Raw genomic sequence first — 25,120 nt, 5'->3', positions numbered from 1 at the left:
TTTCTATTCTATTTGAATAGGGTAAAATATTGTTGGTTCACCGCAAAATAGCATATTCACAAATCGCAACAGCCAAAACTGCGCAAACGCTCACACAAGCACATTTGTTTGTTTACATCCTGCACCACAAAAAGATCTGGCCAAACGTTCCCTTTTTAGCTCGGCTGTAACGATCGCGTGACCACGAAGCAATAATGATGCAGAAGAAGGGCTTAATTAATACCAGCTTTCTCGGGGAAGTTGTATTTCCACACGAAAACAAATTCTGAAGGAATATCCGCACACTGCCTTCCTCTTTGGCAAAGATGGCCAAGAAGTGAGCTCATACTTTTATAGGCCTTCTGGTGAATATCTATTCATAGCTTTCAGCGTTTATGGCCCTTGTTGGTTATCTGGAGCAACAATTACCGTACATTAACTCGGCTAATGTGAAAGCTTTTCCTGACATTGCCGAAAGATAAAAGTGTTGACTGAAAAAAAAAGGGAAAAAGATGGAGAGGTACAAGCAGTCAATGTGGTGATGTCATCGTCTAAAAATCACTAGATAAGGTGCACGAGTATTTCTCAACAATTATTGGGTTATTATATATATTTTATATTGAATTTTTTTTTATCTTTGTGATAAATAAATTGGATGCACAGGTTAATTACGTACCTTCTGACTCTTGAGTAGAATTGTTTGGCCTGTCAAATGCAAAGAACAGCCCTAAAGTGACAAAAAACAACAACTATTAGAATGTTTTTTTGGGTTGGTTGTTTTGGTTTTTATCTACTTTTGTAACTTTTGACGGCAACGTCTAATCAAGTGATGCTAACGGGCTATGCTATCAAAGGTTAAAAACAAAAGAATCAAATTTAGGGCGCGGCATTGAGCTCAGCACCCACAAGAGTCGAGTGAGGTACTACAGGAATAACTCATGCACACATTTTTTTACTAATAAACCACTACACACTGATATCAAAAGTGAAGAGCCAACAAAACTAATTGCAGTGTACGTGAGTGTTTTATCAAAAGAACAGCATGTACCGTACTGAGGTCCCGCCTCCGGCTCCTGATTGGCTGCTGGGTACGTGGTCTGCTCTTCTTTTCTGTGTTCTCATTGGCTGCTCGGCACGCCAATCTTCTTAATCCTCCTTCAGCTCACATGCCTTCACTGCAGCTTTTCTGTCCCCAAGAGGACTGTGCTGGATTCTTTTTTTTTTTTTTTTCTTTTTTTTTTTTCCGAGGGACATTTGAGCTCACTTACTATCGTGCAGTTGTTGCCAAGTGCATGTGTGGTTACACTGTAATGCAAATAAGCTCCCGGAGCATATCAGTGAGCTTTGATTAGTGGTTAGACTGCTTATAAATTGCCTAGAGAAGAATTTTGGCCTCCTAAGTTGACTTTGAAAGGACAAATAATATATTAACAGCATCAGTTTTTCAACAGTTTATTCATCTTTGAAAAACAATGATTTAAACATATTTACAAAAAAGAAAACAAAATGTCGCTTTGGAAAAGCCCTATAAACACCCACACGAACAAAACCATAAATAAGTTAGTATAATTTTTCAGTGTTTTTCAAAAACAAAAAAGGCACACAGGTACACTTCAGAGTTAACACCCTCGCTGAGGCAGTGCAACTTTGTTTTTCTGCCTATTACACAAAAACTTTAGTGCAATTACATGTTCCACATGAATTTCACATATTTGCATAAGTAGCCCAGTGATTTTTTTCTTTTTCAAAAAACATTTTTTATCTGGACACCACAGTTCAACAAAACGGCTGCAGTATAAGCCGGTCAAAATACAGACATAATTTTTCTTTCTTAGGATTATCGGCAAATACTGTGAAATTTGGTCAAATATTGCTCAGGCAAAAAAGGCACACACTTTGGCAAAACCCTGATTTTATACAGATATAATTATGAAATAAAAGGGGGCATATCAGGAGACCTTGTAAACGTTATCTTTTGTGGCCAGTTAAGATGGAACCTTGCCAGTGTAACAAGCGAAAAACACTGGCACACATAAAGCCGTCATAAAAAAGAAACAAAAGACATTTAAGTTTCCATACAACCCTGACTTGTTGAAATCTGCATTTACCTCCATAAAGTGGAATACCTGAATAATAATGACACATTAATGACCACTTGTACAAGAAACATCTTTTTAGGGTGGAAATTGCACTGCAATTCCCCCCCCGTGTCAAAATTCACACATGTTAAAAAACACAGGTATGAAAAGCAGAATGCTTTTTATGTGCTACATATTTAAAAAAAAAAAACATACATAGGTAGTAAGAACACTAACATAAGGGAGGGTCAGGGAGGATAATAATCAATTTGCACATGTCTTGCTACATTGTCTGCTGCTTCTGAGGCCATTTAAGAATATAAAATAATATTAATAAGAGCCAAACCTCGATAGTGTACATATTTCAGTGCTTGTGCAGCCTCGATTGCCTTCCTATGGGCTCTTCTGAGGGATCTTCTCCATGATGCCGTCTGCAAAAGAAGAAGCGAGATACGAGAAATGTTTTCCAGTCTGATAATAGATAGATGATGAGATGATGTGGTGCGTTCAATGACACGCTCTGACCTCTCACTGGACCTCCCCCGCCCGACCTCCAGCGCCCGTGGGCGGCTCGTAGTCGTCGTCTTCCCCGGAATGCGACCTCTTCGTCGTGCATTCGCTCGACAGACCTGGCGGGAGCGAAAGAGTCGTCAGGAGGAGGAAAGGGAGGATGAGGAAGGATTAGTAGGGTGGGGGTGTCGCTGTGCAGAGTTGCACGTCCTCGACGCCCCCCCCCCCCCCCCCTAAAAAAAACCGAGTTCGCCAAAAAGGAGGAAATCCGCAAAAGATGCTTGGAGAAGGCGTGTGCTTGTTTTTTGTCACCTGCAGCATCCGACGGTCTTTTCTTCGAAGAGTCTCTGTTTTGGCCTCGAGCCGAATCCCGGGAGTCCTCCGCAAGTGGCCCCCGCCTCCTGTGCGGCGGTCGGGAGTAGAAATCCGGAGCCTCCCGGTCCTCCGTCCACTGAAAGTTCCCACCCGGGAGCGGACCTTGGTCCGGGTCGAAATTGTACTGGTCCACGAGCCTGCGTTTGTCATCCTCCAGGGTAGCCGTCAAATGGGCATGGACCTCGTCAGGTTTGCCGTAGAGGTTCCTGCACACCCGGGGTCGGGGGCGGTCCTGCTGCCGCGCGTCGACCCTCTCCAGCGGCGGACTGGCGTTGGAAAGGCGCACGTCTGACATTTTCTTGCACATATGACAACAACAACAAATCTCAAATCCCTTGTTAATATTCCTTGCGATGTCACAACACCAATGCAACGCGCGTACTCCAGTGCGCCATGCAAAATAAAATAATCAAAAAAAGCTTTTTAAAAAAAAATCCACAAAAAAAGGCACGAAAGATTTATAAAGCACTCCTGTCAAGTTCTGCAAAGCGCACACGCAGAAGTCAGGTCGCAAGAGCCAACATGGCGTTAAGAGTGAACCGTGAGTGAAGAAGGCAAGTTGACATGAAGGACTATTTAAACAGAGGAGCGCGCTCATTGGCTTGCGCGCTTGCTTTGACCCGCCCACGGAGCGAGACGCTCTTAAAGCAGCACGCTTTAAAACCCGGATTAAATCAACACAACCTCAAGATTCTTTTCCTACCTTGTCTTCAAATATTGTTTTTTGACAAAAGGCTCCAAAAAATCAGTCGCGTCTTGGCATCAAAACCCTCCAATTATAAAGCAAAGCAGAATCAAAATACATCACAGCTCCTTTATCCGTGAATGGATTAAAGAGATGAACGAGTGAAAATAAAACGTCATTTGCCCCAAGTTTGAAAGGAAACAAGCGACTGTAGTTTTTTAACACCCCAAAAAATGACATGACGTCGCGGCATCGCCACTAAACTTCTAATCGGGTTGCTCTGAGGTCACGCCTATGTTGCTGACAGCCACCAGGGGGCACAAGAGGGCAGATTTACTGAGATTTATATTCTAATCATAAAATACATTTTATTTTACATGTCAATAAAGAGAACCGATAGTCCAAAATGTAATTGTAATGTACAAATTAGTTTCTCTTTTGTTTACAGCAGTTTAATCATTGATCCAAAGAACTGTAATCTTTTGTGCTGTAAAGACTTGCAAGGCGAATTGCTAGCAGGGGCAGCGTAGTACTATCACAAGCATCAGCTGATCTGTGTGCCGGCGAGCTGACAAAGTACCGGTTGATCCAATTTCAGCAGCTCGTAAACAACTTGATTGAATCGCGGTAAATCCAATCAGTGCAGATAAGAGGCGTCACAATAAAAAAAACTTAAACTGTTCCTGCAGTATTGAAGGTCAATAACATCTTGTGACCAGCTCACAGGTGATAAATAGGAGTTGAAAGTTTCTTTTAAAAAAAAGAAAATAGTAGAATTCACTCTCAAGCATAAGAGTAACAAAAAATGGTGGTGCTGAAGTGTCCCATGTTATGTTTACGTAAAAAAAAAAAAAAAAAAAAGGACTGTAAACCTATTGCGGCGGCTTCTTGGCCAGCTCGGTCCGGATCTGGCGGGGAAACTGCTGCAGGTTTTTGTTGACACAGCGCAGGCAGAACCTCTTGGTGTAGAACAGACTGCAATCCTGCCAGTTGAGAGAATCAATGGTCGCGTGTGTTTACAGTCAATGCAGGAGCTCACAGTCAATAAGTGTGAAGCGTGTAAAAAGTACATTTATTTCACTAATGCACACTCAGCACATTGCATCACGTGACTACCAAGTGGAAGTTGGAGCGTGGTGTTGCCTTCAAATCATTCATGGAGCATTTAAATGATATTTCGACAAATCTTACCGAACCAACGCATACAGTGACGCCACACAAGCTGCACTTGGAACCCAAAACGAGAAACTTCTCCTTATCTGGACTGAAGGGGTCTTTCGTCACATAGCACTCCTCCAGCAACCTGATTAAATAAATTATAGTGGGTAGTGGCTAACAACGTTAGCATAGCTAGCACACACCGTACGCTGCTTCCTTTTTCACTTACACAATGGCTCTGGTGTTTGGTGGTTTCTGTCCGTAGGAAGTATAAGGGCAGCGTAAATCGCACAATTGGCATGTAAATGTTTTTTGACGGTTTTCGTGTGTACTCTCTTCCATTGTTTTGCTAAGTGAAAGACGCGAATGACGCGGCTGTAGCTGCGGAAATGTTGTTGGGTGAAGCTTTACCGCCACCTAGCGGACTGGAGAGAAATGTCAATAATAACAATTTATCCAACCATTGAGATTAATCGTAAAACATGCTAAATAAGTGCAACACACATTTAAACGCATAAAATTTAGAACAATATTTATATACATTTTTGAAAATAAGTTTGTACAGAATCATACAATTATTGTCTTGTTAAAACAAATGATTCATACTGGCACATAGTATTTTGTATTTATGAAAGATTGTACAAAGGGTATGAAGCATGCGAGTTTTAAATGATTGCTTCAAGTGGAATTCAGTGGTTAATTCAAGGGGGTTAGAATTACAGTTCAAAAATAAAAGAAACTCAACTACTGGTTCCTTCGCTAATTTCACAGTGGTCACGCGTCAAAAATAAGTTTTAAATATTGCATGATAAAGATTTAAACTTGAGTTTGAGACCTTGGCTGCAACACTATTTAGGCACTATTTAACTTTTTCTTTTCTGGCTCATTTTGTCCTAAAAAATAACTCTTAGTACATGTCCCTGTAGATTTCCTGGAGGAGGGGGTGCAGCGAGGTGTCCTCCGTGGTCTCGATATCGTGCACCAACTGAGCGTGCTCCGTCACCAGTTCCCGGAGGTCGGCTAATTTCTGCAACAGCCTCGGGAAGAGGAAGGCGTCGTCGGGGTGGTTGGCCTGCAGGTGGAGCCGTAGCGCCTGTACGATTCCTTCCTGGAGCCTCTCCACCAGCGCCGCATTCACAAGACCCGGACGGTCTGCGAATACAAATGGAGGAGTGAAGACCCAAAACGATCATCTCCGCCAGGTGTCTACTCACCTCCGCAGCAGATGATGGCGGCTACGAAGAGAGCCAGGTCGCTGTCGTCCAGCTCCAGGGAGTTGAAGCGTGCGGCGAACTGGAACTTGGGCTCCATCATGTCGCCAAAGGGCCGCCGGAGGCTCTTGAGGAACTCGCGGGTGATGAAGCCGCCGCCGCGCGCCACCAGGAGCCCGTCTTTGTTCATGCACGAGGCCAGGAGCGTGAAGAGAGCCTCGTAAACACCGTACTTGAGGAGAGTCACCTATGGAAAAAAAAATCGGCATTTAATGTTAAGCGTGAAGGATGATTGAAAAGCTCACAAGTACCTGATCATTCAAATCCAGGTTCTGGAAGCTGGGAATAGCTTTGGCGAACTCGGTGAGCTCGGTGACCGTCTCCACGGAGGTGCTCTGGCAGCAATGGAAGAGACGAGCTTCGGCCTCCCTCTGCCGGAGCCCGCTGCACCCCACGGCGGCAACCAGGACCTCCGCCGAGAGGCTGCACTCGGGTTCCGCGTCGTCCCCCTTGGACGCCGCTAGCGTCCTCTCGGCGAGCTGGAACGTCTCCATGTCGTGGATGATGAACGGCTGAAGAGGAAGAAGAAAAGGAGGTGAGGTGAAGATGATGAGAACGAGCGCGTCCGTCGCCGGATTTACCGGCTCGCTGCTCTTCCCGGTGAGTATGAGCCGCGCTTTGGCTTTGTTCATGTTGAAGTTCTTCATGTAGGCTCGGTGGATGCGCCCGACGAGCACCCGATGGTCGGACAGCGCCGGGCTCGCCTCTTTCTTCTTCTTCGCCATTTTGCTCTCCGCCTTCAGCTTGATCTTCTCCGCCTGGGGCATGCGGCCGAAGCGGATGGCTGTTGAGTCGAGACATCCTTTCAACCTCACGTACGTAAACGAGCTGGCTAACGAATAGGGCAGGCGCTGCCTGCGTCTCGGCTTTCCGAAGACGGCGGGGGGGACGAACCCCGCGACCCCGCTGTTGATGACAAGCCAGATGTGCACCGGCTATACGGGGGGGGGCTGTGTTTTGTCAGCGGAACGCTCCAGCGATGTGAAACCCGTTGACCCGGGTCACCTCCTGTGCTTGTGCACATGGGGCCGCATTCAGTGCTAACAAATCCGGTTCCCAAGTGGATTTTTGTTTTACTCGCATTTATTATTATTTTTTTACACTCCGCACCTGAGGTGGAATTGAAAACCCCGAACACCTCGGCCTTACCGTTGTGAGACATGCCCACCGAAAGGCACTTGTGGAAGCGGCAGTGCTGGCACTTGTTGCGGTTCTTCTTCTGGATTTTGCAATGGCGTTCGCACTTGTCGTACTCCAGCCCGAGCCGGATGGTTCTCCTGAAGAAACCCTGGCGAGGGCATAAAACACAGCAAGTAGTCGTAAACATGAATAAACGTATTAGAGTGTGAGGGGGGCTGAGAACGGAACCTTGTGGCACATTTTCTGCATTTTGAAGAAAACAAAAAACAGTCAAGCATACTGGTGGAAAGTGAATGGAGTGAAGTTCCCCTGGCCTGTAACGTTAGCATCCTGTACAGCTGCATTTGGTAAATGCCGCAGTGACGCTCATTAGGCTTTGCTCAGATTACTGTGCAATCAGTAGGAAGAAGCTCTCTTACTTTGTTACAGATGGCGTGAGCATTCAAGTGACTTAGCCTCGAGCCGCAGGCCACATGTAATTTGAGGCTAACTGGCTTGCTGCCTAGATAGGCTGCGTAGAAAGAAAAAAAAAAAAAAAAAGTTTGGTGTAAAACATAAATAAACGTGGCTGGACATTGAGCTCTGGAAAAATAATCTGCTTAATTGTAGCCATTTTAAATCAACACGCAATTGTAGCGAGGAATAATACCAACACGTTGCTGACGGCCGCACACGGTGGATTTTTCCATGAACAGGACAGCTGTCGAATTTCTGACGTGCACGGACTAGCCGGCACGTCAAACGATCAAAAAGTGTGGCGTGCGTCGCCGACTCGCACCTCTTGTGACCTTTTACGAGCGCCCTTACGGAAAAAGCCAACAATCAGGCGGCTCTGCCCCTTTGATGACATCCGGCCAATTTTCCACGAGAGGTGGCATTGCTCCGCGCGCGTGCATGAACGTCACTGAGGCTGGCCGGAAGCCAAGCCGGAGGGAGGTGACGAGTCAACTGAGGCCACGGCCTTGCCGACCTGGGCTCGCTGGCACGTATGGTGACCCAAATGCAATTTTTTTGTAGGCTCACCTTGCAGCCCTCACAGGCGTGCACGCCGTAGTGGAACCCCGACGCTTTGTCCGAACACACCCTGCACTCCAAGCTGAGGGGGCCCGAGACCTCACCAGGCCGCGATGCCTCCCCGCAGCCCCCCGGTGACGGACTGGAAGCCGGGGTTAAAGTGTCTGTCAAACAAGACAGGTACGTTCGTTGACCTTTTGCACAATTTACAAAAAGGACTGCACGCTAACCTTTCACCACAGTGGCCTTTTTTTCAGGTTCGCTATTATGCAATAAATCAGGCGTGGGCAAAGTTTTTTTTTTTTTGACAACTCACCCAGTGCAATGGAGCTCTCCGACTCCGAACCAGGATTCTGGTACTCCGGGAAATCAAACCCCAGAGCCTGGTCTCTGACGGACTGGGATATATCGCCAAGATCGTCCATGAGGTCAGCGCACAGGGGGCTGTCCAAAAGGGAGTCCCCTAATGGGGACGGGGGGCAGTAGAGGTCCCCTGCCATGCCTGGATGCTGACCTCACTCACCAGACTACAAAAAAGCAGACAGCAGTGAAACCTGATCAGTTTTGTGTTCAAGAAGATGGCCGTTAAATTGCCGTAAAAAAAGAAACACCAATGTGGTATAGCTAGCGTGCCGGAACATCTGTTTGAGCCATTCTCCGACCCCCCCCCCCCACACAACTTCCAGTAATTGACTCCGGCAGATGTTCTGACGTTAATGTAGTGCAGAACGGACCTCGATTCCACATTACAACAACAGGGATGGGAATTGCGAGGCGGTGCCACTTTCTTGTGATTGGACCGTATCTGGCCCCCGTGCCACGAGTTTGACACCTTAACTTTTATACATCCATCCACTAATACAAAACAACCGACAAACAAGGAGCTCTAAATCGATCCACTCTTGTTTATTCAGTGTTAGTGCGTTCAGCATGTCTGCAGGACATGTCGCGTCCTGCAGAACATTGTAACGCCTCCAAACACGTAACTTGGGGGGGGGGAAACAAAACAGGTGAGTTCAAGTGGGTCACATTAAAGTGGGATAACTTCCGGAGCTGGCATTGTGTAAGTTTTTTTTTTTTTTACCACTTGGTGGAGTACAATTAACACCCTAAAAAGAGATTAAACATCTTTGTTTGAGGTCAAAGGTCAAATATTCACAAGTGGTAGAATACAACCCAAGAAAAGAGGAGGGGGAGGACAATTTATCAAATCTCAAAAGAAGGAAGTTTTTGAAATAGCACTTAAGGTGCACCTAATGTTATGTGTAACCTGATCAGGCATTCATTGTTTTTTACTTCCCAAGCGGACAAGGTTGCTATCTTTAGGTCGCAGGAGAGGAAGCAAGAGCTTTGCATGTCAACAAAGAAACATGGATGCACAACAAACGAGGGGGAACCAAAATCTAGACATCATGTGATCAGCTGGGTACAGCTGTCCCCTATTCCTGTTGTTTGTTTTTAATTCCTGCTATAAGGGTTGTTTAATGTCCAAACTCAAAATATATTGGGTTGAACTGCCCACTCATGTCTGACAAGGTCATCAAACGACTCGAAATAGTTGCGAGAACAAACTGGTCCAAAACTTTCCAAGCCCATCACAAGCGAGGGCGGAAATCCTCTTAGGGGCTCATAATCACACTTGCAACAAAAAAAAACGAGTCAACTTGATAATGTTTGTATTACCGCAGAGATTTGGCTGCCGAGCATTTCCAGATGACAAATCCCGGGGGCGCTCGTTTGACTGCGAAGACGGACAGCGAGACGTTTGGATCAGCGCAGCCGCTTCGGGAGCGTCCTACTCCGGCCTGGATTCAGTCAACACTCTTCGCGCTTTCGGAGGAAATGACGTCAAAGGGGACAACTGTAAAGAGCACACCTCCTAACACACCTATAGTTTGGACCAATCACAGGGCAGGGAGCGCTAACACTTCCGGGTTGTAAAATGATTAAACTTCAAGTAATCTTAACAAAAGATAAAAACGTTTGGGTAAAACTGTAATTTAAATTCAGGAAAAGAACGTTTAGCGGTTTTTCATGTTTTAGCGTGTACTATGAATGCTTTCATAAAAAGGCATTCCATGCGTTGTGTGTTGCGCCCTCTACTGTTGAGGATGCGCGTCAAGGGTGTGATCATGATCTGGAGAATTTAATGGGAAAAAATGAAATCCATCCAGTTTTACTGACTAGAAGCTGAAGCTTATCACCAGCTAACCACAATTTCGAGGTGGACGTGCCTACAATGCACGCTACTTAAATTATTTGTTGGTCTTGAGACATTCAATATTTCACTTGTGGATTGAATGAGCTCATTCAGGCATTAAAATAAATGAGTCAAACCTTTGTCTCCGGTCTTTATTCATCTTAGAACAAAACAGTTGCAATCCATGACGCAAATACTGAAATAATTCTGAGTAAAACTCACCACGGGTGCGCTCGCTGACGTCAAAGCGCCGTTTGACGCATTTGGAGCAGGGTGACGTGCGGCTCCTAGGACGAATTGCTGCCCTCCAGGGAAGGCAGTAGGTTGTATAGTTAGCTCCTGATGGGGTAAAATCACAACCCTGAAACCACACAACCTACTACCTCACCCTGTACGAACACCGTAAATCACCGGCGAGGCCCGTGGCAAAGTGAGATCCGAGTTGACGGGGGGAAAAAAAAAAGCCATTTACATGCTGCAACAGTTTTGGTGCCGCCGCCGCCGCCTTGACAGTCGCTTCAGGAAAGACAGTAAGTTGTATAGTCATGTGACAGTTTGGGAAGGACCCTAAGACTATACAACCTACTACCTCACCCCAAAGGACCGTTGGACTCATCTTCGCCTCCTACGGCTCGGGGGGGAACGTCGAAAAAAGCAGCGTTTGGATCACTTACACTCGTGCGCTGGTCCGGACGCTCCGCCGGGCTCGGCCTGAAGGACACAAGGGAGGAGAGTGTCACACTTTCACTTGGCTCTCGCCTTACGCCCGAGAGGATCGTGTAACTATTGTCAGCGCTCTGAGAAAAGCAGGTAGGGTGTACTGAGAGCGCCACGTCCTACTGGGAGCCCTTCCCCAAAGAAATGAGCAAACAATATTGCATCTCCAAGCATGTTTTAGGTCATTGTGAGGCAGTAGTTTTGAAAAGTGACTCAGTGGCCTCATTACTAACCACATTTTTTTTTTCCCCTCCCTTGTTCACTTCACCCATAAATGCCACAGCGGCACTACTTTATGCCCAGGCCTGTAAAGTACACAGAAGCCCTGACTCAGCATTTATTCACACAGGGCCACGGTTCACATAAAATAAAAACTTTCGCTTCAGACTTTTTTTTTGATCGATGGCGCGATTATCAAAGTCAGCCTCGGTTCGGACGGAGGATCCAAAATTGAGCTAAAACCGCGTGTAATAAAATAAACGTCGACTAATGAGAGGAGAGTAAAATGGCTGCCCTGTTTGGGGAGCTCGCCATAAAGTGCTAAGCGGCGTTAAGATGTCACCGAGGATTGTTCAAACGAGTTGAGATGAAGCATTGCGGCCGGCCCGGCTGCAGTTGAGCAAGGCCGCCAACAGGTGTCCTCCCGAGCGCGCGAGGCCCGGGCCGAGGGATCCCTCCCGTGACAACAAGGCCTTTGTGCAGTTCCGGCCGCCGTGCCTTCGTGTAGCGTTTGCCCTCTAATCTTCATTTGACCTTTGCTTCCCTCCTTTGAGGAGATTATCGCAAGGACGTACCGCTTTGAGGCGACTCGACGTGCCCGGGGAGCTTCCGACGGGTCGGGTGGAGTTCTCCGGGCGGGAGTCTGAAAGAGGAAACCGCATTGGCGCCAGACTCGAGGGAATCGGACCACGTGGTGGCGAGCGGCTCGTCGCATTCAGGACGATATTAAATGAGGGAGGAAGAAGAAAAAAACGAACCTTGAAGTTGAGGTTTGCCCAAGATGTACACTGCGCCTGCAAATGAAAGAGAACCAACGTCAGCTACGTGTGGTCGTACTGGCACACACACATGCACACACACACAGAAAGGTGTCCATGAAAGCAGCTCCCTAAATACGCCACTCAACGCCGATGCCACACATGTTAGAGTGATCACAGTTGAATAAAGAAAAAAAAAAAAACACTTGCGGACTCACATTAGACTACATTGACCACTTTGTCATCGTTGACTGCTGGCAAAGAGACGAGGACGTTAATAGGCTCTTTCTGATTCATCAGCACATGCTCACTTTGTGGCTTTTGGCTTGAGCATGAAGATTTTTTTTTTCCCCCCTTCCTTCTTTAAATTGTACCTAATTATACTTGCTAAATATATAAAGCAGAAATGACTTGCTAAATCAGGATCCCTTTTCTGAAAATTTAACAAAACACGAGAAAGGTAAATAAAATTAGAATCATCGATTGGGTAGGAGAGCAAAATAATATAATTAGTTGAGCTGAGACACACACACACACACACACACACACACACACACACACACACACACACACACACACACACACACACACACACACACACACACACACAAACACACAAAAATGGTATCTATATAATGACAATAATAGTTTTGAAAAATAAGCAAATTAAAATACACACTAGGATTTAATTAATCGACCCAAGAAATTTTGAACAACCACTTAATGATAAAAGCTACTACAATTGCAGTGTTAAAAAAAATATTACCACGTTTTATATCGTATTATGTACACGCATGCGCGCTCGACACACACGCACACACAAATAAATGCAGGGGTTAAAAAATAAGTATTTTGAAAATAACGACGTGTAAAGGTAGCAATTAAAAAAATACAAATACTCATAAATTAAAATAGTACTACACCTAATGTAAATAATTAAAAGGTGATCTATTGAAACTTGAAAATAAACACACTCCAACCCCACACACACACACACACACACACACACACACACACACACACACACACACACACACACACACACACACGTTGAGGATTTCTCACCCGCACCAAGATGAACATATCTGATCGACAAATTCGTGTATTTGCTAAAGACAAGAAATAAGTACGACACTCTTAATTTGAACTTTGCCCGCTCAGCATGGCCAAAGTGTGTGTGTGTGTGTGTGTGTGTGTTTCTAACTTTGCCCCCAATGCACCTGTGTGTGTTTAAGTAAGACAGTGGCCATCTGTATGGGGCCCATTGTGCGTGTGAATGCTGCGAGGAGGAGGCTGTGCCCTGCACTCCTTGGGAGAGGCGTGGGAACCCCATTCATCCGGGGAGCCGGGGCTTCATTGTGGGGCTGCGCACCATCAAATGCGTCTGGCTGGCTGCTGAGAGGAAGTGTGTGTGTGTGCGGGTGTTTTGCCTCAATTAATATTGATGTGTGAACTTCCGAAATATAGTTCATCGATTTATGACGTGACCGCTTTTTCGACTGCACGGCTTTACCGTCGATTTGTCGTCATCTTTAAATTGAAATTAAAGGACGCCGACATATTGCATTTATCTCAACTGTTCTTTTTTTTTAAAAATTATATAGATATAAATCATACGAAAGCGGCGTGCAAGACTGCGCGCGTAACGACGCACCTGATGTATTTGGCGTCCTCCGAGAGGGAGGGGTCGAGACGTTTCGAGTACAAATGTAACTTTTGGCGTTTCCTGCGGCGTTATCGCGTGGCGGATGACGAGCGGGCGGTAGGTGTGACGGCTTTGACGAATCGCTGATGACGCACGCTGCCGCCACTCCTATCTGGTCGACACGGTCTGATCTCCGGCTACTGTGAAGGAATGCCAAACGTATGCGTTCGGGTTTATGTCAAAATATTGGCTGCGGTAAAAAAAAAAAAAATGACGCATTAAAAAACAAGCCGATATTCCTCCCTTCAATGCTAATATTGCAAATTTCTAAAACGTGTACGCTCGAACCCGTTTTCCGGTGCCGTGACTCGCAAAAGTGTTTCACGGAAACCAGAAGAGGCAAACGAAATGGTGGAACTTGTTGCAAAAACGAGGAGATTAGTGCGCAAGTGTTTTGAGAGAAAATACAAAACATTTTGCCTCTCGGGCCTGCTCGTAGAAGCGTTAGACAGCTATGTGTGGCCACGTGTCACAGATGACCCCCTTTTTTTTTTTTTTAAGTATTCGGCCTTTCGACGCATTCCAGCTTCGAATGCAGAAACTCAATCGAGTGCCGGATAGAATTGGGAGAAATAAATGAAAAAAGGAGGAAGAAAGGGGCGGAAAGGCTGCAGAGACGGAGCGTTGCGGCGGGGCCCGCCTGGACGCAGGCCCAGCGCCGCACAGCTCGCAGCCTCATCTCTTTTCGGGAAGCACCACGACGGAGATTAACTTGGTTCAGTGTCGGCCTCGTGCCACCTCTCCGAAAGCATCAAGCAGAGCATTGCGCTGTTCACACGTTTGCATTTTAGAAAGCGACGTATGTATGAATCTCTCCCCACACACACACACAGTGACTCACCCAGCGAGGTTTGACGCCGAGAGATCCGCGCCGTTCATTTGTGGCGTACGGCTGGCTCGCCACACGTCCGCACATCCGCTCTGTGGAGGAGAGGCAACTCGGGTTCAGTCACAGAGCTCTACACCAGCGTGCCGGCGAGCGCCCCGTCCGGACTCCCGCAAAAGTCCAGTGTGTGCATGTGTGTGTGTGTATGCGTGTGTTGCCATCTGTTGGACCCTCTGCCACCTTTGTCCGGACCGCCTGCGAGCACTTTTTCGAATATTTGCAAGCGGGGCTTCCCTCGCCGTCTCTCCCAGTCTGCCAGCTTCTCGTCGGCCCGCCACAATGGGGGGGAGGCCATGTGGTTTCCCGTGCAGTCGCGTGTTCCTCCTGTCTGGCAGTTAACGAGGCTTTCAATGAGGAATGTTAGCAAACAGAGCCGCTGCGCGTCGGCCCAATGCTAAGCCCGGCGACCAGTCAGATCGCAGCGCCGGCCCGGGCGCATGAATAATGCAAAGGGAGCGGAGGAGGTGAAGCTCCTCCCTCGCGCTGCTCCTGCCCGAGCCCGACGCCACCGCCCCCCCTCCCTCCCCTGCTCCAAAACTCAAATGCCTTCACGGGAGATTCAGGAGCTCGGCAGCAACTCGTCAAAATCGACTAAAACAAAGTCGTGCACGAGGACGACGCCGGACGCACGCGCCAATCGGTTCCTGAAACATGCGACTTCGCCCCCCCCACCCCTCTGCCTCGGAATCATCTCGCTCCTTTATGGCTTTCTGTGCCTTTTGTTTAGAATTGGCACCTGTCCCAGAAAAAAAAGCCCGGTCGGCCGCTCCGCCCTCCTGCTCTGCTTTCACTGGAGACTGCCCACGAGCGAGACAGAGGAGGAGAAAGAGAGAGCGAGACACGCAGACACAAACAGAAAGCCAAGCGAGCGAGAGTGAGGGGAAAGGGAGAGAGAGGGTGGGGCAGAACACCCAAAAAAAAAAAAAAAAAAAGAGGGAGAGGTCCAGAGATGGGGAGACCAAGGTAGAGGCCAGATAGAAGCAGGGGAAAATATTTGACAAAACTCCACAAAAGCAGGGAACAAAATCAGTCGAAAAATAGCCAGGTCCGAAAAATGCGTTCCGTGCAGAAGGAAGCCACTTGTTGCTTGGTGGTGCGGCGCGGGTGCAGGCAGGGGGTTAAAATCCTGGGACTACGAGTAGTGAAATATCCCTCCCTCTTTTTGGCACCGAGGGGAGGGCCCGCCTGTAGAAATAGCAGCAGAGCCCCCCCACAACCCTCCTCCACCCCCTCGCTCGTTCTCTCAGAGCTGCTGCGTCCGAGTCTACCCTCTCGCATGTGGCTGGGACCCAGGCAGAGAAGAGGAGGAGGGCGGCGGTGGATAGAAAAAGAGGCAAGGAGGGCGGGGGAGGCTGGGGTGAGGGGGGGTCGGGGTTAGGGCTGTGAGTGGAGGAGAAAGGGCTCAGCTGATGATGAAACAGGGACCAGCGGGAGTGGGTACGCACTACGCTTTTCATCACCATTTCAAGGGAGGGGGGGGGGTCGGCCAATAAACCAAACATATTTGTAAGACGCTTTGCGTAACTCCGAGCGAGCAAGTTTGAGAGCTTGCAGGAGGCTGGCAACACCAAAGCACCAACCAGGAAGTGGCAGCCAATCACCATCGCCGGCTTCATCCAAGGTCTTTTTTTTTTTCTCCCCCCCCTCTCTACGCCATAAACACGTTCACGACTGGACGGCCAAATGCGCACCTGGCCGCGACGTCGCATCTGCCCGGATACGGCCGAGCGTGCCCGCCATTACGAGGGGGACAAACGACAAAATGGACTCTGGTTGTGTCCTCCCCCTTAGCGCCTCGCCCCCCTCGCCTATTCTGTCCGTTTTCGTCCTTCCAAAGCGCGGCTAACCAACATCCTGGCGAGCGTTACATTCAGGCCGTGTGCGTGGCGCTGAGGGTCTTTGTGCCAACACCCCGCCACCCCCCCCCCCTCCTTCTATCGTCTGTCGCCCTTCGTGAACACCTTTGCCGCCCGGTCGTCGGCGCCACGTCCACTTCCCACCCAACTTCCACCTCCAAACTTCTTTCAGCGACCAGAACGCTGTCATGCCGTTTAGCACTCGGCCCCACTGTAACACACACACACAAAAAAAAAAACACACAACTTCCTCTCTTTCGGACAGCGTTCCCCTCCCCTTCGGTCTCTCCCGCAACTCAGCACCGGCAAAAATTTCCTCTCCTCCATGTTGCACAAAAGAGCGTCGGGGTGGTGGGAGGGGACGGGAGAGAAACACGACGCATCATGTAGCACCGCTAGTCGCTGCGCTTGATTTCCGACGCTTACAGTAACGAATCAAATGCGAAGGGGAAGCAAAGCACAGCCTCTCCTTGCAAAAAGAAAAATTCAGAATTCATTCGTATTCTGCCGAGAGCTGTGCTATCTTCTCCCTCTCTCTCTCACACACACACACACTCTCAAACAAACACACACAAGCAAGCTGTAAACACGGGCGACAAAAAATCCGTCGAGTCGGGAGGCGAGCAAAGCTTCTTTGTGGAGACACACTCCCGATGAGGAAAACACAAACGGTCGTTAGTTTGAAACCTGCTGACGTCATCTCTCGCCACGTCGGCTGAACCAATCGCAACCGCCGCCAAATGCCAAAATCAAACAATAGCGTATGAAAAACGCTTGAATCGGCTTTTTTTTTTTTTTGCAGAAATGATCACCCCCCCCCCACACACACACACACACACACTTCCCTGATCAAGTGTTTCTTTCGGTTGTTTACTGTCTCAGGTGGCAGGAATTCCAAAAACTTGGCAGAGCCTGTTCCTCGGCCGTACGTCGCGCGGGGTTCAGCGGAGGATACGGCTCTGCCTTTTGGCCCGGACGCAACTTCTGAGGCCTCTGCTCGGGCCTCGCCTGCGCAACGCCGCCGCTAATGACGCTGGCGCTATCAACAGTTTTGCTCGCTGCGTCTCGGGAGTATTTGCGATTTCGGATGTCGTCGCCCCGCAACCATCGTCGTCGACAACAAAAATTACACATACTTTCAGAATACAGCCAGTAAGTTTCACTGGAGATTGAAAAAGATTTTACGACTAGAAATCTAGCTAAGAGCAAACAACTCGGTTCAAATTTAAGAGATATTTCCAAGATAGGGTTGTGTAAAATTAGGGCTGCGCGGTTTGACCTTCAAACAAAATTTGTTTTTGTTTTTTTCATCTATCTCTTCCATCGTAAAATGCTAATGAGAAGGATATTTTTTTTCTCTCCTTCTAGGAGTTGCTTTATTTTTGCTTAATTATTGCTAAGTTGGCAAGACTGGCTGTGCTTTTTTTTTAAACTTAAAAATAGGTCATAATTGTAAAGTATAACTGCCACATATTAAGTTAGCTGTTACTTTTCCAAACTAGCACGTGTGTCTGCAGCTGTGACACGTCGACAAATTCATCGATCGAATCCAATCATGTCTTGAATTAAAAAGGTAAAACTTTTCCGTTTCTGCTCTCGCGCTGCTCGGCGGCGGAGCGGCCCCCGGCCCGCTCAAAAGTCTACAAGGTGGTCCGCCGAGGGGCCCCTCGGCAGCACGCGCCGCGACAACTTCTCCATTACGAGCGTGACCTCAGGGGTCAGCCTCTGAAGGGTTGCGCACAAAGGCCACGACCCCGGGGTCAGAAGCGGAACGCCAGGGGCAGGCCCGAGGGGCCCCGACGCAAAGAGAGAGCGTGCCGCTCGCTTTGAAAGGTAAGCATCGCTAACGCGAGGGCCTAATAAGGATTAAGGGGCCGTCGCCTTTGGAACGTCACTCGAGGGCCTCGTACATCAGTCTCCATTAGCCTCCGTGACCTTTGCCGGCCGTTATCGGGTCACGGGCGCACGCGCCGCAGAGCCGTCAAAGCAAACGCCCGCCGTGACCTCTCGCTGATAACACTGACAAATTGTTTCAGGAGTAGAAAATAAGATGCGATACCCTGGAGGTTGACCTGTTGAGGCAAGTTTTCAACTTGTTCATGAGGTTGGCATCGGGCGGCCTAGACAAAAAAAAAAAAGGCCGATTGCCTGGGATAAATCAAAAAGGCAGACACGTAAAAAAAAAAAAAGATATAAAAGAAAGCACGAGTTTCCCCGCCTTTGATAAAGAGCCAGGGCCGAGTTGAGAGAAAACTTTGATGGAAGCAGCTGAGCTCCCGCAGGGTCACGAGCACAAAATGGAGGACGCCAGGAGACAACATGGCGGCCTTGAGTGACGTTTTCAATTTGAATCAAGGGGAAAATAAAATTCCGTCAGCCGCGAAGCCTGCAAGGTGCACGTTTGAAATCGTATTTCTGTTATTATGACACGACTGAGACAAATGGAATGATTCTGTTCAAAAATTGTGCAAATAAAGAAATCATAGCAGCAAGAAGAAAAATTACAAGTAATCTATAATGTATTGATAAAGGAGCGGAACACAAATAAAGCAAATTTAAAGACTCAAAGGTAAAATAAAATTACCCATTGCAGTATTATGTTATTATACAAGCTTAAAGGTCTCATTTTGAATTTTTGTCTTTTTCTATTAAATATCTAATTTAAGAATAAAAAAGAATTATTATTTTGGTTACTCGGGTCAGTTCCTTAACTTTTTTTTTAAAAAGTGTTTCCAAGTTACAGGCGAACCAAAATGTAACTTTCTGAAAACACAAGTTTGGACAAGAATCAAGTCATCATTTTAAAAGGCTAAAATGCAAATGAGTGTTTTAAAATTATAATAATAGTGAATTTTGCATTTTGTTGCCGCATAAATTTCAAGTTATCATTAAACCGATGATGATAAATTTCAAGTTAATGTTTTTAACTTTTGACACAAACCGGGAAATTAGTCAAGTCTTTTCAAGATTTCTTGAGGCACTTGCGCAAAGTTGAGAGGGGGTGAAATTAGAAATAAATGTTGGGAAACATTTAGAGATCAAATGTTACACGCTGACTACATACCGACAATTTGTTTTTTGTTTTTTCCCAGTATTGTCGAAAGCAAGACATTGACTTTGCAAACAGTGAAGTCGGCCGGGCGAGGTGAAGCCAGACTGATCCTGCTCCTTTTCTTTGGTCTAATTTCAACGTTGCGTGCAAAGTGCAGTAAAAGCAACAACAAAAAAAAGTCAACAAACACTCACCGTGCATCTCGCCGGAGCGTCGCTCACGGGCTTCCAAAGACGCCGCAGGGACAAACGTTTTCCCGCACGTGCTCTCCAGGCTGCAAGAAACAATGAGACGACTCTGAGGCTCAGCAAGACGAGCTCGGTCCGAATAAGGGAAAGAGAGGTGCCGTCTCTCGGGGCTTAAGACGCTGGCGGCCATGTGGCCGTCGGCCGCAACAAAAGCCGGCCTATGCGGGGTGCATATAGATGGAGCGGGCTCCTTTTGTGCGCGCCACAGAGTGGCCGGGTCCGGCTCTCGGGGGCCCCGGGCCTGCCGAGCAGCTTGAGCGGGGCTCGTTCGCTCACACACGACGCTCTTTAAACATCAACTTTTGCCATATTCAATATTTTGCCAAACTCTCGATGATGGGAACAAACCGACAACTACTTTCAAAATAGAAGCCAGTATAATAGCTTAACAGGCAACAAAAGTTAATATTGGATTTGTCCTTTTGGTATTTTTACTTACATGTGTCTGTGTTTGAAAATAGATTTGAGTTAACTTTTCAAATATACAAATATGACTTCTTTTTTTTTTATAACATTAAACCAAACAACATGGATGTAATTTGACTTTGGAAATTCCCAACTATGTGCCATTTTGTTGTTTTTTTTGGCTAGTTATCACATGGCCGTAAATCAAAAAGGGGAAAAACAAGCTTTTCTGGAGGTCTGCCTTGCACATTCGAACAATGCGCTGACTCGTGTGAGCGATCAGGTGGATGCTGCTCTGATGGCAGAGATGGCCGTTGTGCTAAATAGCGTTCTCAAAAGTCACAATACGGCTTCAACGAGACAAAAACAACTACTGTGCCATGTCCGAGGCCATTTTTATTCCTCAAATGAGCAAGCTGGTATGTGAAAATATTTGGATGGAACCTTCAGAGCTTCAATACGGATAATTACACACACACACACAAAAAAAAAAGGTATGCTGACGGCTTGGGAGTTTTCGCCATCTTGAGATGATGAGAAAAGCAGCCATTTTAAAAGCCATCTCAAACTAATTCCCATAGGAAATTACTTTTTTTGTGTGCGAGATGTAAATCATTCCCGTTTTTTATTTTGGATGATGAAACTTCAAGTCAAATATCCTATCATGTTCTTGCTTCACGCGCATTTCTGCGGGATGACGTTAGCTGCTTTTTACATTTGGAAAAGATTTATTTCTTTTAATATAAATCCGTATAGACTCCATCTTAATCGTCCAAAAAGCAAAAATGATACGTGGTGAATAATTTGAGGGGCACTTGTAGCCTGACCGGAAGGAAATCAAGATACAAAAAAAAAAAAAGCTATTTCAAAAAATTAGATGTCTCCGACAACGGAGAGCACACGAGCCTCCCGGGAAGACTTTCTGGTTCGGGCTCTTCTCCGCAAAATAGCTGATAGGGGCCCGAGGATCTCTTTCCAGCACATCTGGATAACACCTGATCCCAACTGTGGAGTCCAACAAGATCTTTCTATCCAAATTTGGGAAGGTGGGGGGTCAAGTCCAACAAATTTCAAAATGGACACTGGGAGAGGAAGTTCACGCAAATTTTCATCCAACGTTGAGAAGAGGAACTTACCGACCGGTTGACCGACGGGCTCTCGAGGGCGCGGGTGTTCTCCGGAGGTCCTGCGGCAAACACATGAAACACAAGTGGGTTCAAAAACGGGAAAAGTGCGGCAAACGCCGACGGGTCGCGGAATGATGAAGCCGAGAGAACGGCGAGTGGCACGTAGAACGTGACTGGCTGCGTGCAAGCCGAGCGCACGACGTTCCTGCTGGAACATGTCGGTGCTGTCTGGCACTAAATCACGCTGCTGCTTTTCCAAACCTTTTTTTTTTTCGTAACTTTTTCATATTTGACATAGGGAGCATCAAATACACATTGCTTCATGATTGATCAGATTTTTTTTGCGCCATCAAAACAAGGGCTAGAAAAGGAGACGGCACTTTTTCTATTCCATTTGGAGCAAAAAAAAAATATTTGTTTTGGAATATTTCTGCTGTACCGTGTCCGGTTCAGTCTTGGTTGCTTCCAATATGCAATAACACGTTTAAACTCATCATTCCAGGACACTGCGATAGAAAGTTCGCCTTTCGTCGAGTCATCGTCTCCTTCGATGGCCGCAAAGCCCATTTACGTCCGAGTGAAAGCTGACTTGAATATTTCATCCGGCGCTGGTGCTCAAAGCGGTTTATCTGCTATTTATAGCGAGGGGGGGGATGCCGCAATTTGTTCTCCCTGTGCGATCAACGAAGACTCTCGGCCGCGGGGGCGAGCTTTCCCGACCCGCCGGCCGGCTTCGTGTTTGAACTAAACCGGAAGAACCTGAGCTGCTCGCCACCGAGGGTGCGCTTCATTTGCTCTCTGGTCTCTCCTTCCCATCGTCTCACCAACTGGCCGCACACCGAACGACGTGGGAGGGATGCTCGAAAATGAAGCGAGAGATCGCAGGGTGGCGAATCGAGGCAGAAAATCCTGCTCGCTCTCGTTTCCCCCCACGGTGTCTTTTTGTTGTGAGTGGGGGGGCAGTATTTTCTCCCTCTCCGTGTCTTTCGCTCTCAACTGATTCTCAGTGGAAAGAAAAGGCCTTTTCCTTGTCCTCGGTTGAACTCCGCATCAGCTTCCTGTTAGAAAGGCAAAGAGGAAACACCCAGGGCAGCACGCGCATGCGCACACAAACACACACACACACAGAGCGAGGCCTTCAACTGGTGGATTCTTTGCTGCCCGAGAAATTAGGTCAAGCACTTAAGAACCCTGCGCGGCGATGAACGCAGATTTCAAACGGCAACTGCGCGTGCAGGGAAAGTATGCAAGCATCAAATTAAAGTTGCATCTGTGCCCGCTACTGCATTTAAAGGCTGCGCCTTAAAGGCACCGCAAATGATCTCATTAGGGACAGAACATATTACACGGCGATATCAGCTGCTGAGTGTTTGCAGGAATTAAAAAATCCCCCGAACGCCGCCGCGTCCTGCCCACTGGCCTGAAATATCCTTAAAGGGAACACCACGCGGAATTGCCAAGCACATCCCGATCAGCTCTTCGTTTGAATTAATCTCGACGTTCCATCAATGACGAGCAAAATTTTAATTCCAGGCCTCTTCGACTCGACGCTGAGTCAATTTAGACCGTTTACACGGACGGCGCAGGCACGATGGCATTTTTATAGCAGCGAGTTGCCCTTCTAATCAAAACATGCAACGTCGGGGTATTAATACATCACATGAGAGGGTGGGCGTCCCAATTGGGACAGCCCCACACACACACATTTGCAGTGAAAAAGCAAGTCGCTGGATCTTTTTCTTGGGAATCCCAGGTGTGGAACTATAAGGGCAGATGTGGATCTAAATTTTTTTTTTTTAAAATGCACTGTTGCAAAGAATAATCTGGGTGACATCAGCCGAAACAAGGTCAACAAGCTATAAAGGGGAAATTGCATAAATGCTTTGGATTAAAGTCGACAAAAACAGTGTTTGATGCCTTTTCTATTATCTTTATCCTTTTAACAGGATCATAAGTCGCCCTCCCACTCGTCACTAGATCAATATTTTTATATTTTTGGGACCGTATTAGGTTGGGGATGAATTATAGAAGCCTATGAAGGCGTTTTAATCATTTATAAAAAAAAACACACACACATCCAGCAACAGCTGAGCAAGCCCAGCTCACGTTTCATTGAATTCATTTTCATCAATAACACACAGGGGGGGAACCACAGGGAAACATCGGGGGGGCACTCCTGGACGATATGTGAATCCTGGGTCATTGCTTTTCTCGTTTTTAATCACTTTTTCTCGTCCCCTCCAAAGAGCGGCTCGCCTGTCACGCTCCCCCCCGCGCGGAGGTGCTTATGAGCGGCTACCCCGGTCGAGCTCGCTTCGATCGGACAACAAAGGGCAGGAAATCGACGCGTGCCAGTCGGAACTAGGGCACAAGGCTAATTTACCCACGAAAGCTTCTATTTATGCGATTAGTATGTCGAACCGCAAATGGTTTCGGCCACCTGCGGAAATTTACGAGCACGTCCTGTATTCGACACCACAAAATAAACAAACGAGGAAGAGCAAAAGTACATACCCGAAGGTGTCACGTTCAAGTTCTCTTAATTCCCGTCTCATAAAAGACGATTTCTTCGGAAGGAGGAAAAAACTCGTCCGTGTTCGGAGACAGCAGCCGGGTAATGGTGACGCCGCTCTCCGCTCCCTCCTCCCGCGGCTACGGCTGCTCGGTTCAGCGGGGACACGGCGCGTCCTATGCCCGCCGCTCAAGCAGATGCGTCAAGTTCAGCTGAGGTGAAAAGCAGCTCGTTACACAAGCAAAATCCTGCTCCTCGATCGTAGCCCGCTTGTTTTAAAGTGTCAAGATGAGGACAGAAGAGGAGGGGGGGCATTAAAAAAAAAAAAAAAAAAAGCCACTTGACGATGTAAAAGCTGCAAAACGTAGGCTGCTTGCTGGGAGATGAATATTGAGGGCTCCCTCACACCCCCCCTCCTTTTCGCCTCTTCCGCGAATAGAAAAAAAGGACTATTTGATATTGCTTAGTGCCAGCTTTGTGCAAAAAAATATTTAAAAGCTTAATTTGACGGGAAAATAACCGTCAAGTGGCGTTTAAAAATACAATACGGTGATATTATAAGCGTTTAAGTCGATTCTAGTCCTTTACTTTGATCAACTGTAGTTTGTTTGAAGGGGGAACTCCCACGTATTAATATCGCTATTAAAATCATTTAATCAGTCAATATGCGTGTGATTTACGTGGCTTTGAAGACACAAAGGATTAAATATGTTAATTGCTAGCTACTTAGCCCAGTTTGGCTAATTAGCTTAGATGAGACATCAAAACTGGATTTCCACACGTCTGTAAAACTGAGTTAATTAGCTCCACGTGCTTCATAAAAAGTTGATAAATATTCAAATAAGTTTTGGTTTACCTGAACGCACACGCAAAAGAAGTTAAACTATAAATTTGATGATCAAGACTCACCAAAATGTCGTCTTTCGAGAACATTCATAACTGGTTGGTTATGGGTCCAAATTGAGGCAGTGATAATGATACGGATATGATAAAGTTCCTAAAATATCTTTTTCTGTTTTTTTAAGTGAAGTAGATATTTTTATATCTCTTTCAAACCAATTGTACACATGACATTTATTTTCTTGAATACATTCAAAAAACAATGCTTCAATATTTGGTAAATATATTTTTTAGCTGCCATAACAATCAGGCATAATATAGGACATCAAAAAAAGGGGAAGCACACCTTTACATTTTTCCAAGGACCCTTTTGTTTTGTACCCAA

General features: G+C 46.8%; 4 protein-coding genes and 1 long non-coding RNA gene across 15 annotated transcripts; all 5 read right to left on the bottom strand.

Moving 5' to 3' along the window:
• Positions 1 to 1,415: 1,415 nt before the first annotated feature.
• Positions 1,416 to 3,873, bottom strand: cdkn1ba (cyclin-dependent kinase inhibitor 1Ba). Of its 3 annotated transcripts, XM_037242554.1 has the most exons (4): positions 2,973 to 3,873; positions 2,880 to 2,912; positions 2,587 to 2,686; positions 1,416 to 2,490 (listed from the first exon to the last, which is right to left on the bottom strand). In XM_037242554.1, coding segments are annotated over exons 1-4 (411 nt in total). In that variant the 5' UTR covers positions 3,250 to 3,873; the 3' UTR covers positions 1,416 to 2,489. The 3 variants fall into 3 exon arrangements, with proteins under 3 accessions (XP_037098449.1, XP_037098448.1, XP_037098447.1); XM_037242553.1 differs by having other exon boundaries at positions 1,416 to 2,488; positions 2,583 to 2,686; positions 2,880 to 3,873; XM_037242552.1 differs by having other exon boundaries at positions 2,880 to 3,873.
• A 511-nt stretch (positions 3,874 to 4,384) lies between these two features.
• Positions 4,385 to 5,186, bottom strand: cdpf1 (cysteine rich DPF motif domain containing 1). The gene is made up of 3 exons (XM_037242555.1): positions 5,015 to 5,186; positions 4,819 to 4,930; positions 4,385 to 4,610 (listed from the first exon to the last, which is right to left on the bottom strand). Exons 1-3 carry the CDS (start codon positions 5,125 to 5,127, stop codon positions 4,500 to 4,502), a joined length of 336 nt encoding a protein of 111 aa, XP_037098450.1. The 5' UTR covers positions 5,128 to 5,186; the 3' UTR covers positions 4,385 to 4,499.
• Positions 5,187 to 5,308: 122 nt separating this feature from the next.
• Positions 5,309 to 10,031, bottom strand: LOC119117039 (peroxisome proliferator-activated receptor alpha-like). The gene is made up of 8 exons (XM_037242982.1): positions 9,894 to 10,031; positions 8,527 to 8,737; positions 8,220 to 8,374; positions 7,206 to 7,344; positions 6,638 to 6,840; positions 6,308 to 6,568; positions 6,000 to 6,243; positions 5,309 to 5,937 (listed from the first exon to the last, which is right to left on the bottom strand). Exons 2-8 carry the CDS (start codon positions 8,708 to 8,710, stop codon positions 5,693 to 5,695), a joined length of 1,431 nt encoding a protein of 476 aa, XP_037098877.1. The 5' UTR covers positions 8,711 to 8,737; positions 9,894 to 10,031; the 3' UTR covers positions 5,309 to 5,692.
• On the bottom strand, positions 7,441 to 8,211 carry LOC119117045. The gene is made up of 2 exons (XR_005096408.1): positions 7,616 to 8,211; positions 7,441 to 7,534 (listed from the first exon to the last, which is right to left on the bottom strand). It is a non-coding gene; the product is annotated as an uncharacterized LOC119117045 (long non-coding RNA).
• Positions 9,909 to 24,420, bottom strand: LOC119117041. Of its 9 annotated transcripts, XM_037242988.1 has the most exons (10): positions 21,823 to 22,073; positions 21,393 to 21,442; positions 19,798 to 19,877; positions 14,876 to 15,023; positions 14,651 to 14,730; positions 12,105 to 12,140; positions 11,922 to 11,989; positions 11,085 to 11,121; positions 10,633 to 10,749; positions 9,909 to 10,040 (listed from the first exon to the last, which is right to left on the bottom strand). In XM_037242988.1, exons 1-10 carry the CDS (start codon positions 21,948 to 21,950, stop codon positions 10,026 to 10,028), a joined length of 759 nt encoding a protein of 252 aa, XP_037098883.1. In that variant the 5' UTR covers positions 21,951 to 22,073; the 3' UTR covers positions 9,909 to 10,025. The 9 variants fall into 9 exon arrangements, with proteins under 9 accessions (XP_037098883.1, XP_037098887.1, XP_037098885.1 ...); XM_037242992.1 differs by lacking the exon at positions 10,633 to 10,749; XM_037242990.1 differs by lacking the exons at positions 10,633 to 10,749; positions 14,876 to 15,023 and adding an exon at positions 13,759 to 13,949 and having other exon boundaries at positions 11,085 to 11,122.
• Positions 24,421 to 25,120: the final 700 nt, after the last annotated feature.

Source organism: Syngnathus acus, chromosome 23 (assembly GCF_901709675.1).
Source record: "Syngnathus acus chromosome 23, fSynAcu1.2, whole genome shotgun sequence".
Taxonomy (NCBI): domain Eukaryota; kingdom Metazoa; phylum Chordata; class Actinopteri; order Syngnathiformes; family Syngnathidae; genus Syngnathus; species Syngnathus acus.
The sequence above is the reverse complement of the archived record's forward strand: the minus strand, read 5'-3'. Positions and strand labels throughout refer to the sequence as shown.